The following is a 19,819-nucleotide window of genomic DNA, read 5'->3' on the forward strand; positions in this document are numbered from 1 at the left end:
AAAAGGCATGCAAAGAACATACAGTTAATCAAGTTGGAAAAAGACAAATCAATAGAAAAGAAAAAATGAAAAATCTGCATTCACGGAATCCTAAACTCACCAGATCTAGTGGAAATCAAATAGCCCTTGCACAATAAGGAAAAAATCCTTTCAGATCCCCTAAGGTAGAGGTCTCCAAACATTTAAGTTCAAGGGCCACATTGTGTATTTTATAAATATCTGTGGGCAGAAAAAGAAACAGTTTTATAAATCAATGAATAATAAATGAATGAATGTGTTTTATTTGGATCGATTTTGGAATCGGTACGATATGGTTCAAAACAAAAGATAAAGAACCTCAATAATACAAAGCAAAGTCCCTCATTACATCAGAGCTCCCTTTACATCAGGGACCCCATCAGAGCCCCTCTTACACCAAAGTTCTTTCTTACTTAAGGGTCCTCATCAGAGCCCCCCTTGCATCAGGGGCTGCCTTAGGAGTTCCTCCTTACATCAAGGTCTCCATCAGAGCTCCCTTACATCAGAGTCCACATAGTAGTCCCCTGTTATATCAGAATCCACCCAAGGATTTACCTCCCCTATCAGAATCTCCATCCATCTTACATCAGGGACCCCATCAGTGCTCCTTTTCATCAGAGTCCACCTTAAGACGCCACCCCTCCACCCCCACCCCCCAGATCGCTGTCACTATTTAAAAAAAAAAAAACGCCCGGCGGCGTCATTTATTCACAGATTCTGTGAATGGGAAACTAAAAGTACAGACAGCCTTTGCTGCTTGGTGGCTTGTAGTTCTCAATTATCTACCAGGGAGCTGTTGAGCACTCGAGGTAGTTCATTGTCTTTTCCTGTCAGTGTTTATCCTCCTTCCCGTATGAGGTATGAGCAGATAGATACACTGAAAATCTGCAGGAGTCCTGCTTTACAGGCTCCTAGTACACAAATATATATGCACATTTTTTTACCTGCAAAAAGATGTGCATTTTTTATTTTTTATACAGGTGAACTTATCCTCATAGTGATTGTAAAAAGCAGAGGGACTGGCAGGAACAACAAGGATTTCACATATAGAAAGCAATACAAAGAGGACAGGATACTTTCTCATACAATATTAAGTGTTGGGGGTAACAAACGCTTTAACTATAAGGCCCCGTTCACATATGCTGTCTGATCAGGTCTGCCTGTCCTTTTTTCAGTCGCACCTGATCAGAAGCTCCATTCGCCTCTATGGCGCGACGGTTATCAGTGGTGATATGTCCGCTGACATCCGCCGCTATCCGATCCGGTCTGCCAAATCCAGACGCGTAGAAACCCTATTTTCCATCTGAAAAGAAAAAAAGAAACCCTCTAGGTGGGTCTTTGTTAGTAGATTTGAACAACAAAGTATTATCTTAAAAAAAATTATTTTATTGAACATAGATACATAGAAATAAAGAATATGAAATTATAAAAAAGGTATCATCTATTGACGGCCACGCAACGGCCAGAAGAGACGGACGTTACATATACTCAAATAAATAAATGATGTTTCAACAGTATGGCATCAGAAACATGCGTGAGCCCCCTGTGCGTCAACGTGTTTCGCTGGATCGCTTCCTCAGGACACACTTTGGGGGTTATAGAACAGGTCTCACTGATCCAGGCATACACCACTGTCTACACAGGAATCTCCCTGGATGGGTGTCATAACAGCAGAATTTCCAAAGCCAGGATTTCAAATTTGAAATATATACCAAAAGGTGGTTCAGCCTCTAGGGGCAAAATGAGAGATTGTATGGTAGACTTTTCATCAGACAAAAATATTCGCTGTACTGCAGTCAGTAGTCACATTCACATTGAATAATGAGTATAGCCCTTCAAAAACGTAACAGTTGCATGAAGGTTATCTACTTCACATCTTTAACCTCATAAATCCACAAGGGGGCAGCACCTGTAATATGTGCCTGTATATCTCCCCCCTAAGGCTGCATTCACACCTGAGCGTTTTGTCGCCTGAAGCGCGACGCCCCAAAACGCTAGAGGGGAAAAAATACATTATTGCAGATGGTTCACATCTCCACTACAAAACGCCTGACTCCGAACGCCTGAAGCCCAAACAAGTTCTGGACCCTTTTTTGTCGCTCGAATTTAGGTGTTTACATTGGTGACCCTAGACCTGTAAAAAATGCAGCGTTTTGTCGCGGCAAATTGCGGCTACGCTCAGGTGTGAATGCAGCCTAAAGTACCATCCCTATTTTCCATCCGTACGGCGGGGCGGATCGAATGAAAACAGACATGCGGATCAGTTTTCATCCGGTCTCCCCATAGAGGAGAGTGGGGCTCAGTGAGCAGACACAAACCTGTCATCCGCCTGCTCAGCGGGGATCAGCGGAGCAAAGCAGAGTTAGTCAAAACGGACGTGCCCTGTGTGAAAGGGGCCTAAGAATATGGAAATGTTATAAATAGTAAACCTAGAACAAAATTGTGTGACATCATGCAGTTCATCTAGAATCAGATACAGCAGACGGGGTTGGATCAGCTAAGTTACTGTGCATAACCAGACTACTTATACATGAGGCTCAACATTTCTAAGCATGAATTTCCATTAATCCATGTTTCACTTTATTTTTCTGTTTAATGTTTTTCTTTTGCATGTTTTTTCTTTGTGCATGTTGCTGATGCTAACCAACCTTTTTTGTTTGTTTTTTCTTTTCTGTTTGCATGCTTCTTTTCTTGGCTGTGGGGCTTGTTAGGAGACTGAGAGAAATACAAGAGAGATCAGATAGACTTGAGGCAGGGCAGGGAGGGGAGAACCACCTCGCATTCCCAGAAGAGAATGAAGAGGAGGAGGAGGAGGAAGTCACACATGAAGGGAATAGTAAGAAGGTAACAGAGGAGTTGCAGGAAGTCAGTGAAAATTGCACCAAGAGGCAAAACAAGGGGTCATTAGATGAAGAGAGCCTACATGATGAGAAACCCGAGGAGCAACATGACCCAACAGAAGATCGCAAGGATAGTTTGCCCAGGAGGTTGTCAGAAAATGACATCAGGTAAATGCTGGCTTCTTGGGGTATTGCTTCTTAGCTAGTTCCCTTGTGTGTCATTATTCCAGTAGAGCATATATTTGTATATATCGCTAAAACTGTGTTTATATAAATTGTCCTTTAGTGTCTTTCATGGCTTTTCTGGGTGAAAGCACTCATAGGGTGCAAAATCCCGTATTTGGGAATGTTATAACACAGGGGGTTATTTACGAAAGGCAAATCCACTTTGCACTACAAGTGCAAACTACAAGTGCAAAGTACTCTTGAAATTGCACTGAAAGGGCACTTGGATGTGCAGTCGCTGTAGATCTGAGGGGGACACGCAAGGAAAATTAAAAAAACAGCATTTTAGCTTGCACATGATTGGATAATAAAATCAGCAGAGCTTCCCCTCATTTCAGATCTTCACCTTAGATTTACAGCGACTGCACTTCCAAGTGTACTTTCAGTGCAATTTCAAGTGTTGAAACTTGTAGTTTGCATTTGTAGTGCAAAGTGGATTTGCCTTTCGTAAATAACCCCCAGCAAGTGTTTAGACAGGTAATGAATGAACTGCTAATACTGGGAGCCTTATCAGAAGTAGCTGTGCGCCACGTTGGCTACCACTGCTTTGTTTCAGCAATTTACAACACCTAAACTTTATCTTATGCCGCGTACACACGATCGGAAATTCCGACAAGAAAAGTTCGATGTGAGCTTTTGGTCGAAAATTCCGACCGTGTGTATGCTCCATCTGACTTTTTTTTTTTTCCAACAGCAAAAAATTGAGAGCTGGTTCTCAATTTTTCCGACAAGAAAAGTTATTTTCAGAAATTCCGATCGTCTGTATGCAATTCCGACGCGCAAAAAAAAACATGCATGCTCGGAATCATTGAACTTCATTTTTCTCGGCTTGTTGTAATGTTGTTTGTCACCGCGTTCTGGACTTTCGGAATTTTGTGTGACTGTGTGTATGCAACACAAGTTTAAGCCAACATTCCATTGAAAAAAAAATCCACGGTTTTCTTGTTGGACCTTCCGATCGTGTGTACGCGGCATGCATAAGTCTTCCTCTATTTACTCGGTCCACCTTATTACACCAAATCTTTTAAAAGTTTGAAACTAGGCTTGTCCTGACTGCATTCCTGTATGGTCCGTGGTGTCTTATTGGATAGACTTGGTGGAGATCCTTGCCAATGTACGCCTCCAGTCTCTTGTATAGATAAATACACACTATTGCTAGATTGGCTTGTGTACAACAAGCCTGTCTATACATGGATCGAAATTCAGCTGAACTGGTTGAATTTCAATCTATGCATGGCCAGCTGTACTTTAAGGCCAGTTTAGTCAAATGTAAAATACCAGAACAGAACATCTGGAAGAAACATACAAAACAAGGAGAATGCACAGACTCCATGAAGATACCATGGGGGGTTATTTACTAAAGGCAAACCCACTTTGCACTACAAGTGCAAAGTGCACTTGAAATTGCACTGAAAGTGCACTTGGAAGTGCAGTTGCTGTAGATCCAAGGGGGACATGCAAGAAAAATAAAAAACAGCATTTTTGATTGCACATGATTGGATGATAAAATCAGCAGAACTTCCCCTCATTTCAGATCTACCACTCGGATTTACAGCGACTGCACATCCAAGAGCACTTTGCACTTGTAGTTTGCACTTGTAGGGCAAAGGGGATTTGCCTTTCGTAAATAACCCCCTTGTCACCTCTCACAACACAAATTCATACTGTACCATTCATAGCTTTATTTAGTTGCCAGGGTTCTGTTTCATCTTACCAATAAATTCCTAATAATATTAAAATCAAACACAGGCCCGGAAGGATTTACCCCTTTAACCCTCCTGGCGGTATTCCCAAGCGTGACTCGGGGTGGATTTTTTGTGCCAAAATCGGTAACCCCGAGTCACGCTCGGGGTAGCTATGCAGAGCCTGCAGCGCGCGCTGGCTTACCTTGTTCCTGGATCCAGCGATGCCACCGCGCTGTGTGAGCGAGCGGGACCTCGCTCGATTCACACAGTGTCCTCCTGTGCCGCCGATCTCCATTCCCTGCGACGTTACGACGCACGGGGGCGGAGATCGGCGCCAAATTCAAAAAGGTAAATAACACTATACATACAGTATACTGTAATCTTATAGATTACAGTACTGTATGTAAAAAATACACACCCCCCTTGTCCCTAGTGGTCTGCCCAGTGCCCTACATGTTCTTTTATATAATAAAAACTGTTCTTTCTCCCTGCAAACTGTAGATTGTCCATAGCAACCAAAAGTGTCCCTTTGCCCTGGTTCACACTGGGTACGATTTGGTACGATTTGAGATGCGATTTGACATGTCAAATCGCATCTCAAATCGGCGGCATTTGCCGGCAATTGTCGGCAATGGCACTGTCCTAATCGGTACGACGCCGCATCTGCGGCGCTGCACCGATTTCAAAAATTAGTTCCTGTACTACTTTTTGCAATTTCGGGTCGCGATTTACATTGAACCCTGCACAGATGTCTCTTAAATCGAGGCCGAAATCGCAGCCGCGAAATCGCGGTAAAATCGCAGCAGTGTGAACCTAGCCTTAATGTCAAAAATGGTTTTTAGATCAGCTAGAAAACAGCGATAATAAATTATAATCACTTGCAGAATTGTGCGATAGCGATTTGTGGGGAAATTCGTCATAAAAAAAAAATAATGACAGCGACAATTCTGCAACTGAGTTCCTGTGTTCCTGTGTTCTAGTTGCAGTATTCCAAGACTGACCCCAGCTTCAGACCCTGGCTTGTTCTTCGTTTATCCTGAATCTTTAAAGCATGAGAAGGATGCACGGCTACCGTCAAACCTCTCTGGCATCACCACAAACGGCTCAGGACATGCTGGTTCTGGGGCTGGGCGTACCGTGCCTTTAAATAATTGAATTTCTTGCTGTAGTTTCAAAACAGTCTGGCCCAGGCTGGAGACTTGCAGAGCCAGGGAGGTGAGCATTTTTTACATCTCTGCGAACTCCATGTTGGTCAGTTCATTATGTAAGGGCTTACCTTGGTTGGAGTCCATAATGCAGATATGTATGCTCACCCTTGCAAATACACACAGCCCACAGTAACAAGGTAAGAAGCTACCTGGGCTGTGAGTCTGTGCACTGGGGCTTGACAGGAAGTTGCCAAAGAATAGTCGAGGTATAGCCATAGTCAGGGATTCCAGAAGTCAGGATAATTAAGAACAAGCCAGGGTCTGAAGCTGGAGTCAGTCTTGGAATGCTGCAACAAGAAAACAGGAACACAGAAACCTTTGGCAATGATAGAGATAATGAACTGACAAACGCCTCAGAGTGAGGCCCCGTACACACGACCAGTTTCCTCGGCAGAATTCAGCTTCCGACCGAGTTTCTGGCTGAATTCTGCCGAGGAAACTGGTCGTGTGTACACTTTCGGCCGAGGAAGCCGACGAGGAGCTCGGCGAGGAAATAGAGAACATGTTCTCTATTTCCTCGTTGTTCTATGGGAGCTCTCGTCCCGCCGAGCTCCTCGGCGGCTTCAGGGCTGAACTGGCCGAGGAACTCGATGTGTTTGGCACGTCGAGTTCCTCGGCCGTGTGTACGAGGCCATAGGCAGTGTTTTATACCCAGTTGAATGGGTAACCTGCCTCAGCTGGACCAGGAGTGACATGTACTGATTGCAAGGTGAGATCCAGAGAAAAGCCTTCAGCATATCATGCAGAACTAGGCTTAGCTGGAAAGCAGGCTGAATAGAGAACTGAGGTGTGGCTCAGAGGTAAAGTAACAGGAGCAATAAACCGACAGTCCTGGGTTCAATACCACCTAGAGCCACTTGGGGCGCGACCCCGTCTGGCCGTCTGCTTGGCACGGTAGGGACCGCGACAACCTCAACTCGATAAAACACCTTTTGGATGAATTAGAGCGGAGAATGTGAACCAGGCCTTCCCGTCCAATACTTTTTCCATAGAAAATTCCGACCGTGTGTATGACCCATTGAGGCATACATTAAATATAGAACGTGTTTTATTTTACGCCGATGGAATTCGGCAGAATTCCGATGAGCTTTTGGTCGGGCAAAAGCCTGGTCGTGTGTACGTGGCATTTGGTTTTTTGCTTTCCTCCCACAATTCAAAAACACATTGACAGTTTTATCTGCATTTTCCCAAATTGGAAATTGGCCTGTAGCATGCATGTGCCAGTATAGCACCTCACACTAATGATGGGGAGATGTAATCTGCACAAGGACTGATGTGAGTGTTGAATATACTTATATATTATATAAAACTCTACAGAGCATGACAGCGCTGCATAAATGAATAAAATAAGCTACCTCAAGCATATTAAAGAGAAACGTTTGCAGCGCAATCTAAGAAACAGCCCTGCTTCCTTCCTGTCAATCAAACCTGATACACATGGCATATATATTCTTCTTAGTATTGGTTTGGTTCATTATTTCACTTTTGAGCTTGATGACGTTGACATATAGCCCACACAATGTACAATGGGTAGTAAACGCAGCAGCAGGTCATATTTAACAAACAATAAAATGTTTCCTGCGCTTATTGGACTCCTCCTTCCCATCAGAACAGATGCGGAACTATTAATTATATTGTCAAGAACTAGATTTCCATTGAGTGAAGGCCATTCCCTTGACAAATGATGACCCATTTTGTGACGGAGACAGCACAGTTCTGCAGAGCAGCATGGCTCTAAAATTTCCATAGAGATATCACTTATATTTGGCCCATTTTCCGGTTGTAGGAGGGGACCTGAGGAGTTTTCCGTGGCAAACTGGTGACAAAGTAACACAGATGTGCTGCACTTTCCTGTGTTTCCTCGTCAGCCGAGTACATTAAGCTTTCAGGATTGTACAAACCAATTCTGAATACAGTTTTAAAACGACTTAATTACCATTACCACCCACATGCTGCTGTGCAGATTATACAGATCCTTGGGAGGTTCCACAGGTTTTTATGTATTGTGCAACATGTGCATATTTTACATAGTTTAAGTTATTCCTTTTTTACAAATAGCAAAATCAATATATGAGGTGAGATGCAGATTCTTACTTCTGATAGTAATGTCAGAGAGAAAAGAGTTTTTGTGAAAGGCAAAGGATAACCTGATAGAGTGTATAATTTGGTCTAGAACAAGGATCTCCAAGCTTTCTAAACATAGGACCTTCAGACTTTAAGTGGCTGGATTATGGGCAGGGGGAGTAGGAAATGTCTTGGCATCAGTGGGAGTAAACAGTTCCCCGTCATTGGTATTAGAGGGAGAAATAGTGCTCCATTGTTGGTGTCAGTGGGAGAAATAGTCCCCCGTTGTTGATGTCAGTGGGAGAAATAGTCCCCCGTTGTTGATGTCAGTAAGAGAAATAGTCCCCCGTTGTTGATGTCAGTGGGAGAAATAGTCTCCCGTTGTTGATGTCAGTGGGAGAAATAGTCCCCCGTTGTTGATGTCAGAGGCAGGAATTTGGCCCCATTGTTAGTGTTCCCATAGGAATAGTGTCTTGTTTCAGTGGAACAAATAGTGCCCCAATGGCCAAATAAAAGCAAGCGAAGAGCCGCATGCGTTTTTGTACATAGCCGCGCCCCCCTCAGGAAAGATGGTGGGGTTGGGGGAATGACATCTGATAGTGTCCACTTGACTGTTGGTTGACAGTCTGCTTTTTGAAGTTACACACTGTGGGCTAGATTCACATAGATCAGCGGATCTTTAGATGCGCGTGACCTATGTGATTTAAGATCCGCTGCCGCAAGTTTGAGAGGCAAGTGGGTAATTCACAAAACACTTACCTCCAGACTTGCGGCGGCGGATCGTAAATCCCCCGGCGGAATTCAAATTCCGCGGCTAGGGGGAGTGTACTATTTAAATCAGGCGCGTCCCCGCGCCAATTTAAATGCGCATGCGCCGTCCGCAAATTTTCCCGGCGTGCATTGCTCCTACTGACGTCGCTAGGACGTCAGTGGTTTCGGCGTGAGCGTAACTTGCGACGAGCGGTTTTGTGAATCGGCGTACGCAAATGACGTAAAAAAAAAATCGACAAGGGAACGACGGCTATACTTAACATTGGCTGCGCCTCATAGAAGCAGGGGTAAGTATACGCCGGGAAAACCACTACAGAAACGTCGTAACAACACTGCATCGGGCCCGCGTACGTTCGTGAATTGGCGTATCTCGCTGATTTACATATTTCTCAGCGTAAATCAGCGAGAACGCCCCCAGCGGCCATTTTTAAATTGCAGTTAAGATCCGACGGTGTAACACAGTTTCTATGAATCAGGCGCATAGATACGACGGCGTATCAGGAGATACACCGTGGTATCTCTCTGTGAATCTGGCCCTTTGTGTAAAGCTGACAAGTTGGCTGCCAAAATGGACATACATCAGTTGCAACGAAACTGTTAAAAGATAAGTCTACCAAAAATTGATTACTACTGTATTAGCTTCAAGAGTTACAGTATGTAGCGAGTAGGACAGTTTGCGATTTTGCCTATTATTTTCCTGTCCTTTATTAATCCATAGCCATGTGTTAAAGCAGGGATGCTCAACCCTTTGAATAGCGAGGGCCACTTAGGGGTTTGTTAACTGGTCGTGGGCCAGAATGAAATAAAATAGTTCCGAATTTCACATTTTTCATTTTGAATAGTATAATACGATTTTAAACAACAATCAGGATCATCACTTTCTGTGGGAACAATTGTCATTATTCACAATCACAACAATCACATTTCCTATTAACCAGATCACCATTGTTCACAGTCTCACGATCAGGTGTGACCAAGTACCTGAACCAGTGTTCGGCCTTCACTATGTATGGGTCCTTGCAGCCATCCCTTGAATTGCCAAACTAAGGACTGTGTGCAATCTAAACAAAAAACAACAGTCAGGGAAGTGAATGCCCTAGTAGTGCAATAAACTTCTTTATTAAGCAAAGATAAAATGACACATAATGCACTCACATGCTCTTGAGGTGACACCAAGCTCAGCACACAACTGTGAGAATCCACCTTCAGAACCCCTGTATGGATACCACTAGATTTGATCTACTTGGCTAAAAGCTCCTCTCCCCGGGTCTATGTGTTGGGAAAGAAAAAGAAAATTGGTGGGACTGACCGCGAAAGCAGCTTATGCATGACAGCCTCCGGGATTATGGAGGAGCAGCAATCATTCAGTAGAGCAGCGTGCACCGGAGGGAGGCAGATGGGTGCGTAGGCCACTTTTGACCCACAGGCCTCAGAGTTGAGCATGCTTGTGTTAAAGTCTTTTTTAAGTTGTAAATAGTAGTGAAGGGTTACTCCCTTGTCTGGTTTATTGCTATTTAAGTCCCTGCTGTTACTCTGTTTGTCCTGGTAACTACTATCCCTGGGAGTGACAATTAGGGAAACGTCAAAATTATCACCAGAACAGGATTAGAGGTTTGGAGGCTGAACCGATGAATTTCATTCTGTGTATGGCCGCCCTTAGACCAAGATGCTCTCTGTTGTCTTAATAAGCTTGGACAGTTACAGTATCATGTTGGTAAATGAATCCTATACAGTGTATTAGGGATAAGTGAAGTCTTGAGCATTGTAGTCATAATAATTTAAAAACAATGGTGCCTTTCATTGATATAAAGTGACAGATGAACACTGGTGCAGTTCCCTGAAGCCTGGTTACCATGGAAATCTGGCTGCCTTACCTCATACTTGTCCTGAACCATTGCTATTGTTCACATATTCTACAAAAAAAAAGAGAAATGAGGAAAAAAGTTGCAGGATATTAGATTAACCCCTTCAGAATCAACGTGAGATAGTAAGGAAATGGCATAAGGTCTGGAGGGGTCACACTTGACAGTCATTAAATAGCTCTGGAACAGGATATTTGTTGGTAGAGAATCAATAAGTTTGATATGGCTTGTGGAAGGAAGTTGTTTAATTTTAATTCAATAAAGTTTGATGTGTTTGGCCAACAGTATTACAAATGAAAGTAATTCTGACATATTAAAATATTCTTAAAGTACATGAGAGCATTAGTAATATTTAGTACATTCTGCAGTATCAATAATATATATATATATATATATATATATATATATATATATATATATATATATCTTTTTTTACTTTCTTTTGTCATTGGTCATACGACCACTATATCTGCAAGGCAGAGCTGTGAGAGGTGGAAAGAAGGCAGTGATGAGCTGCAGAAAAAATTCCTGGTCTCGGCTTTCAAGGAGAACCGATATTTGAAATTAGGCAGAATCTTACATGGAAACAATTTTACATTTTATTAAGTTATAAAATTTTATAAATAAAATTTAGCAGTAGAGGTAGTTTCCATAAGACCGGTACTTTTGCACGGATTTAAGTGAGTGAGTGAAAAACTTGTATAGCGCAACACATGCAAACTGAATCGCCTCAAGGCGCTTGGTATCCATTTCCTACTTTATTTTGCCTTCAGAATAGATGGGTTTTGAGTTTTTTTCTGAATGCCTGGTGATTTGCCTCTGTTTGGATGCTGGTTGGTAAAGCGTTCCACAGTCTAGGTCCTTGGACTGCAAATCTTCGTTCTCCTTTGGACTTGTATCTGGCCTTGGGTATCTGAAGTAGATTTTGGTTAGTAGGACGGAGAACGTGATTGGGGTTATGACATTTTATTTTTTCACATAGATACTGGGGGGCACTTCCTTGAACACATTTGTGCGTCAGGCAAAGTGCTTTAAACGTAATTCTGTCTTTTACGGGCAACCAGTGAAGGGATCTCAGGGAGGGATAGATTTATTCCCAGGGTTTTTTTCCTGTTAGGCCTCGTACACACGACCGAGGAACTCATCGGAAAAGACACATCGTTTTCCTCGACGAGTTCCTTGTTAGGCTTGTTGAGGAACTCGACAAGCTTGCTTTGCGTACACACGGTCAAGACAAAATCTCCTCGTTCTCAAACGCGGTAACGTACAACACATACAAGACAGGGGAAGTTTGATTCCACTGGCACTACTCTTGGGGCTGCTTTTGCTAATCTCATGTGTTTGCGTGTTAAGTTAAGGTTTGTTAAGAGACGATATGCACTTTTCAGTCTGTTACAGCTTGAAAAATGTGTTATCTCCATTACAAATGCTACTTTTACTCCTGTCTCATACTTTATTCTGAGCAAGGGCGGGATTCTTAGCATACACACGCTCGAGTTTCTCTTCGAAAACCAGCCCGACGAGGAACACGATGAGGAAATTGAGACTCCCGTCGAGGAAAAAGAGAACTTGTTCTCTTTTTTTTTTCGTCGAGTTCCTCGACAGTTTCCTCGATGAAAAACGTACACACGACCGATTTCCTCGGCAAAAAAGCTCTCCCACCAAGTTTCTTGATGGATTCTGTCGAGTTTCTCGGTTGTGTGTACGCTGTCATTTTAGTCGGCTGTCATTTTAATAACGAGTTCAGCAATGGTAGGCTTCTCAGTACAGGTTTCCTTTGAACCTAAACTCCATATAATGCCTCCCCCTTCTCATCGAATTTCCCAGTGGTGGTACAATGGAACCAAGCTTCCATTTTCTCCTAGCCTACCTAGGATAGCCTACCTAGATTTGGGCAGTATCTATGCTCCTGCAGGCAGCAGACAATTTTAGTAGGGGCAGTGGTGTAGCGTGGGTTGTGAGTGCCTGGGGCAAGGCAAGTAATTTCCCCTAACCCGTGGACTTTTAGCCCTCCCTGAGTTCCTTCCACAAGTACATTATTAAACTCCTTTTGTTACATTTTATTTATTATTCATGCATATATACAGTATGTGGCCATTGTAGTTTATTCAATAAATATACTATATATATTTTTTATTATTTAATGAATATACTAAGGCAGTGGTGTTTACTTGTGGGCCACATCAGCATTATGGTTGCCCTCAAAGGGCCTGTTGTATCAGCACCCCACTCCCCTTACATCAGATGTCAAGAGCCTCCCACCATCAGAAGTCGAGCATCTATCCCTTACATCGGTGCACCCCCATGATCTGTGCTGCTGCCAGGAGGGCTGGACAGAGACGTGCAGGATCTGGTGGATTCCTGTCCTCTCTGCTGCTGACTGCTGAGACCAGGTGGGGGCGGAGACAAAGGGGGTGTGAGGGCCACATAAAATGGTCTGAAGGGCCGAATTCGGCCCGCCGACCTTGTGTTTGATACATGTGTTCTGGGGATAGAATATATATTATACTGGTGGTCCTTACCTAAGAATGGGGGCCCAGGGACTGTTATGCCTGTTCTTCTGCTATGTACATGATGTGGGCAAGGAAACAGGTTCCCCCATTCACAGCCTGAGCCTCTGATTGGTTGCCTGTAGCCTTTTTTTATTGGTTGAATGTGAAATATCTCTTTGAAATGCAGTAGTCAAAGACATATAGTTTCAGATTCAACCAATAATAAAAGGTTGCAGGCAGCCAATCAGAGGCTCAGGCTGTAAATAACGAGAATCCCTTATATACAGCAGAGCAGGCAGCCAATAATAACCCCAAAGTAAGATAGGAGGAATTAGAGAATCTGTTAGCCAGGGGGGTGAGGGTCAGTCTGGTGTGTGTGAGGGGGGCACCGGGTGGGAAGACCGGGAGATTTCATTGAATGAAGGGGAAAAAAGAGAGCTTTGGGATCTCTTAGAGATTAGAGACATTAAAAGAAGGCAAAAAACACAAAAACTATTAAGTGAAAAATAGATTACAGGGCCATTAGTTAGTGGATGAGTATTGAATATTATTGGAGAAAAGGAATATAGTTTAGTGTCACTTTAAGCAGAACATACACCAGTATTGTGCCCCACATGCTCATTATGCACGTGTGCCAACTAGTCATGTAGTCTTTCACTGGTTGTGCGTTATTTCCAATCTGTAGCGGAAGACTCTCACCAGTACTTTCTATTGATTTTCTCATTTTAAAGCTTGATTTTGCAGAGCTGACAGATGGAAGTGTCTTGTTAGACAATGTCTCAGTTTTCTACTTGAAATGGATTCTGAGAAAGGACAAGACTTTCTTCTTAACTGCCAATATGTAAAGATTGTATCACATTCCCCATAAAGCTTCTGTCTTTTAAATCCTATACCAGAGAATGGCTATGCTGTACGCCTTGTATATACATACTAAGCAGTGATGGCTGACCAGGTGCATTCTGGGATCCTGAAATGTGGCCCCTGTCTACTTTGATGAGGGACATGATCCGGTATTTTCAAGTCTGCTGAGTCATACGGGAAACAGCAATATTAATTTGACTTTAGTATTTTTCTTACTGCATTGTTTTACTTTCACTAGCATTAGATGCCTGTTAAATAACAGTACTAAGTATGTCACCGGTAACTTAGTGATGTGCACTAATGCACTGTGTCACTTTAACTGACAATTGCACGGTCGTGCGATACTGTACACAAATAAAATAGATTTTCTTTTTTCCCCACAAATAGAGCTTTCTTTTGATGGTATTTGATCACCTCTGCGTTTTTAATTTTTTACGCTATAAACAAAAAAAAGCAGACAATTTTGAAAAAAAAAACAATGTTTTTTGCTTTCTGCTATAAGACATATCCAAAAAAAATGAAAAAATCTAGTTTCTTTATCAATTTAGGCCAATATGTGTTCTGCTACATATACAAAAAATCCCAAATAAGTGTATATTGATTGGTTTGCGCAAAAGTTTAAGGGCCAGATTCTTGTATAATCCGCGGCGGCGCAGCATAAGCCATTTACACTACGCCGCCGCAAATTACTGGAGCAAGTGCCGTATTCTCCAAGCACTTGCTCCGTAATTTGCGGTGGCGTAGTGTAAATGGCCCGGCGTAAGGCCGCCTTATTTCACAGGGTGCGGCTTGTATTTAAATTAAGCGCGCCCCCGCGCCGATCAAACTGCGCATGCGCCGGGCGGAAAAATAGCCCAGTGCGCATGCTCCAGCTCACGACGAAAAACGTCAATGACGCCGACGTGAGCTTCATTGACGTAAAGTCGTATTTGCGGACGACTTAGAAAAACGATGTAAACGACGGTAAAAGCCGACGCTGACCCGACGCCATACTTAACATGGCATACGACGGACCTTCGTAAACTTGCCCCTCATATAGCAGGGGCAAGTTTACGCTTACGGAAACGTCGTAAATTCACTGCGTCGTCCGCGCGTACGTTCGGGAAATCTTGCGTAAATAGCTCATTTGCATAGACGACGGGGAAAACGACAATGCGACAACTAGCGGCGGGAAAAAAAATTGCATTTAAGATCTGACAGCGTAAGAGCCTTATGCCTGTCAGATCTAATGGATATCTATGCGTAACTGATTCTAAGAATCAGTCGCATACATACGCCGGGCCAGATTAGGACTTGCGACGGCGCAAATGGCGTTGCGCCATCGTAATCCTTTTAAGAATCTGACCCATAGCGTCTACAAATGAAGGGATATTTTTGTGGAATTTTTTATTTTATTTATTTTTTTACTAGTAGTAGGCAGTGATCAGCGATTTCTAGCGGGACTGCGACATTAAGGCGTACAAATCAGAAACCTAACTGACACTTTTGACACTTTTTTGTGTTGACCAGTGACACTAATACAGTGATCAGTGCTAAAAATATGCACTTTTACTGTAGTTTGTTAATTTTTTTCATTTATGTAGTTTTTTTTTTGGACACCCTGTACAAGAAAATGCGTATTAAGGCAAGGCACAATAGCATTTGAATATAATATATTAAAATGTATTGCAAAAAGTAAAAAAAAAAAAAAAAAAGAAGAAACAAAGAGATTGTTTCAGAATTGTGTATTTGATTCATACATCATTTGATCAACCTGAATATAGAAATGTTTCTCTATACATCGCATTCGGGTTGATTTACTAAAGCTGGAGAGAGCAAAATCTGGTGCAGATGTGCATGGTAGCCAATCAGCTTCTTTAATTAGACTTTGACTAAAAAAAATAACTGGAACCTGATTGCTTTTTTATGCAGAACTGCACCAGATTTGGGCAAGTTTTATCGAATCAAACTTATTGTATTTATTTTCAATGTAACAATATAAAATTGGTTTAAAGTTAAAATAGTAGTGAAAAACTATCACTAATTGCTAGATTTAATTAGAAAATGAATTTCAATTATTTTATTGAATTGCTGTATTGGTACTTTGTATGGCTGGTATGTGTTTGTTTATGTCGTTTAATGTCTTATCCATCCTGTCTATGTCCTGCTTCTGTTCTTCACACATTGCTAGAACATTTTAGTCACCTGCTAGAATTTCCCTAAATTTCCCATTTTTTATCAACTAAACACTCTGCTTTCTGTCTTTTCACCCCCTTGTTTTGTGTGCAAACATTATCTGCCAATTGGCTGACAGTGTTTTTACATCCAAAATGCAAAGCAGACAGATGGGAGCCTCTGGAAAAAACATGACTAAAAGTACCAGCATCGGAGGAGATATGTATACATTGGAGAAGAACGACGGCAGCCAGTCCGACACAGCTGTGGGAACTGTAGGCACAGGAAACAAGAAACGGCGATCCAGCATCGGCGCCAAAATGGTGGCTATTGTTGGCCTATCAAGGAAAAGCAGAAGTACCTCACAGCTCAGCCAAACAGGTAAGACCCAATTTTTTTTTACTAAGACCTGATTTGTGTTTTAATGTAGGTGGGGTGCTAGAGGCGCCGAGATTAGGTTTTGAAATATATTATAAAGACTGAAAAATGTCTACACCAGGCATATCAAAACCTGCAGCCGAAGATGGCTATGAATGTGGCCCAACACAAAATCATAAACTTGCTTAAAAATGTAATTTGTAAAAATGCGTTTACACTTCGTGAACACGTGTAGCCGAAGAAAAGTTTGACAGTGTCTTCTTACTGGACTTTATCTATATCAGTGATCGTTAACTTGTGATCTGCCTGACTTTTTCTGCTCATCAGCTATCCCTATTGTTAAGCCTCGTACACACGACCGAGAAACTCGACGGGCGAAACACATCGTTTTGCTCGTCGAGTTCCTTGTGAAGCCGTCGAGAAACTCGACGAGCCAAATTTATTCATTCCCGTCAAGGAAATAAAGAACTTGCTCTCTTTTTGGCTCGTCGAGTTTCTCGACAGTTTCCTCAACGAAAGAGTACACACGACCGGTTTCCTCAGCAAAAAAATATCTCCCAGCAAGTTTCGTCGTGTGTACGAGGCCTGAGTGTATTTTATGTGTGGCCCAAGACAATTCCTCTTCTTCCAATGTGGCCCGGGAAGTTCAAACGGCTGGACACCAGAAGAGCAGCCATTGTCTCATCTGAGGAAGAATTTAGGATCACAGGCTTTTTGCAGGCTGTGGTGATGTTAAGGAAAACATAAATGTTGCTGTTATGTTCAGGAGAACCAACATTTAATTGTCTGGGTTAATATTTAGAACAGACATGGGGGGTTATTTACGAAAGGCAAATCCACTTTGCACTACACGTGCAAACTACACTTGAAATTGCACTAAAAGTGCACTTGGGAGTGCAGTCACTGTAGAGCCAAGATCGCTTTACGAAAGGCAAAGTGGATTTGCCTTTTGTAAATAACCCCCATTGTGTTGCTAAGGTGATATTCAGGAGATCGGCCATTTTGTCACCTTATTGAAATTTGGAAAAAAAGCCCTTTTGTTGTTGTTGAGGGTGGTTTAGAACAATTACTTTGTCAATGTTTTATTCTTGAGGACATCAATTTAATTGGATGGTATTTATTGGAGGTAATATTTACCAAGTCAAGACAAATTCCTGACTGAGGTACTTTTCAAGAGAAGAAACTTTTTTGTTGCCAGAGGTGATGTTTAAGATATTTCAATGATAGAAATAAGATTCAGGTGATTTTTTTTAGCTGGCCTCAATGCACTCTCTTATTGGGCAAATGAGGTTTATTGTTGATGAATGTAAAGTTATGCACTTGGGGGCTATAAATATAACTGGGGGGATTCGTAGTGGAGAAGGATCTGGGGGTTTTGGTAGATCATAAGCTCAATAATGGCATGTAAGACCTCATCTGGAATATGCAGTTCAGTTTTGGGTCCCAGTTCTCAAAAAGGATATTGGGGAACTGGAGAAAGTGCAGAGAAGGGCAACCAAACTGATAAGAGGCATGGAGGAGCTCAGCTATGAGGAAAGATCAGAGCAGGCATGTCCAAAGTCCAGCCCACGGCCAATTTTTTTAAAAGGCCCGCCTGGTTCTCTGGACATATATATCTTTTGTGGCCTCCAACAATCTCCCAACGCCGGGGCCACAAAAGATATACATGCTGGCTGCCTTGGAGGGGACAGGGAGGAGGCGGGACGAGTGCCGTACATATACAGGAGTATTTCCTGTTTACACGGCAGCCTCTAATAGGAAGTCCCATCTCCGGCACTGCCATTGGACGACTGTTCTCTCCATCAAAGAAGGCGGGACTTTCTATTAAAGAGGCCGCAGAGAAAATGGGAGTTTCTCCTGTATGTTATATATTTTGTCGCTCGTCCCGCCCCATCTCTGTCCCCTCCAAGGCTGCAGATGGATGGGCATCAATCAGGCTGCACTGTTGGCAGTGGTGGGTGCTGCATTCATGGCAGTGGTGGGTGCTGCACTGATGGAAATAGAGGTGCTGCATTCATGGCATTTGTGAGGCTGCAGATGGGCACTGACCCTTATTTTGCTTCACAGTTCTTTATTTAAAATTTTAGTGTGTTTCCCCCTGAAAATTCCCTCTTAAAGTGAAGGTGCGCGTTATACGCCAATAAATACGGTATATCCAAATAACACGCCCAAGCTCATCTCTTTACTCACACACAGCCACAAAGGCAAGACAATTCTGGTTGGGCAGTGTATTAGTTGCTCGAATGAACACACTTAGAATACATTTTAATGGTTCAAAGAATGTCAGGCAAAATGGTCGGCCCTTACGCATGTTCACTTCATCAGATCTGGCCCTCTACGCGTTTCGCTAGTTGCGTCGTCAGGAGAGCTCTCCTGACGACGCAACTAGCGAAACGCGTAGAGGCTGTTTGGACACACACATTGAGGGTGCAGCACACCAGCGCGCACGGACCCCTTGTAGCAACACATGCGGAGCACAGCGGGGCAAGCACACCTCTTAGGACGCCACTTAAATGCTGGTCAGCGGCTTTTAACGGTTGACACTGCCAAAGACACTCAGTGCCGGTCAGAGGCACTTTATATTGTAAGTGTTATATTTTTTTTACCTTTTTTAAATAAATACATATTTTAATATACTACACCATGATGAGCCCCTTGTTTTTGAGGAATTGATTACACCTTGTAAAAGGGAAAAGGAGGCAACACCCACTGACCGACAAAGAAAAGACACCACTTTGGAGCCTAATAATATCTGGGGTCTGGTGAGTGTTGATTTTAACCATTGGTGATGGTGGCACATCTTTGTCGGGTGGAAGAGATAGCGGCACTTTCCTGTACACAGCATTACCAACATTGAACCTTGTGTTTGCTGGAACCTATTGTTTAAGAGCAAGATTGCCTGCCATTTGGACTATTTTTAAGTGCAGCCAGCACATTGCACATTTGTATGGTTGTTTGATAATTATTTCACTTTTATTGATATTTATTTTATTTTGTTCCAATATCGGTTATTGGACAACTCACGGTGCAGTTGGCATACTGCATATTGGGTTTTTACACACACATATATATATAATATATTTTTTTGTAATATCTTTCATATTGTTTTCACTATTTGGTTGGTCAGTAGCAGCAACAGCCATTTTTCTCATAGAAGCACTGTGGCAAATGGATTGTATGCTGACACACTGATCTAGATATATGATTTAAGTTTGAAATCACTGTGTCACATTTGTATGACTCATATATTTCTTATATTTT

General features: G+C 42.6%; 1 protein-coding gene across 9 annotated transcripts in view; it reads left to right on the forward strand.

Moving 5' to 3' along the window:
- RIMS2 (regulating synaptic membrane exocytosis 2) overlaps positions 1-19,819 on the forward strand; it is an 830,084-nt gene that overhangs the window by 699,504 nt on the left and 110,761 nt on the right. For all 9 annotated transcript variants that reach the window (XM_040354833.1, XM_040354825.1, XM_040354826.1 and 6 more), the window contains one exon: positions 16,320-16,561. In XM_040354833.1, coding sequence (XP_040210767.1) covers positions 16,320-16,561 — 242 coding nt within the window. The remainder of the gene's footprint in view (positions 1-16,319; positions 16,562-19,819) is intronic.

The sequence above is a fragment of the Rana temporaria genome, chromosome 5 (genome assembly GCF_905171775.1).
Source record: "Rana temporaria chromosome 5, aRanTem1.1, whole genome shotgun sequence".
In the NCBI taxonomy this organism is placed as follows: domain Eukaryota; kingdom Metazoa; phylum Chordata; class Amphibia; order Anura; family Ranidae; genus Rana; species Rana temporaria.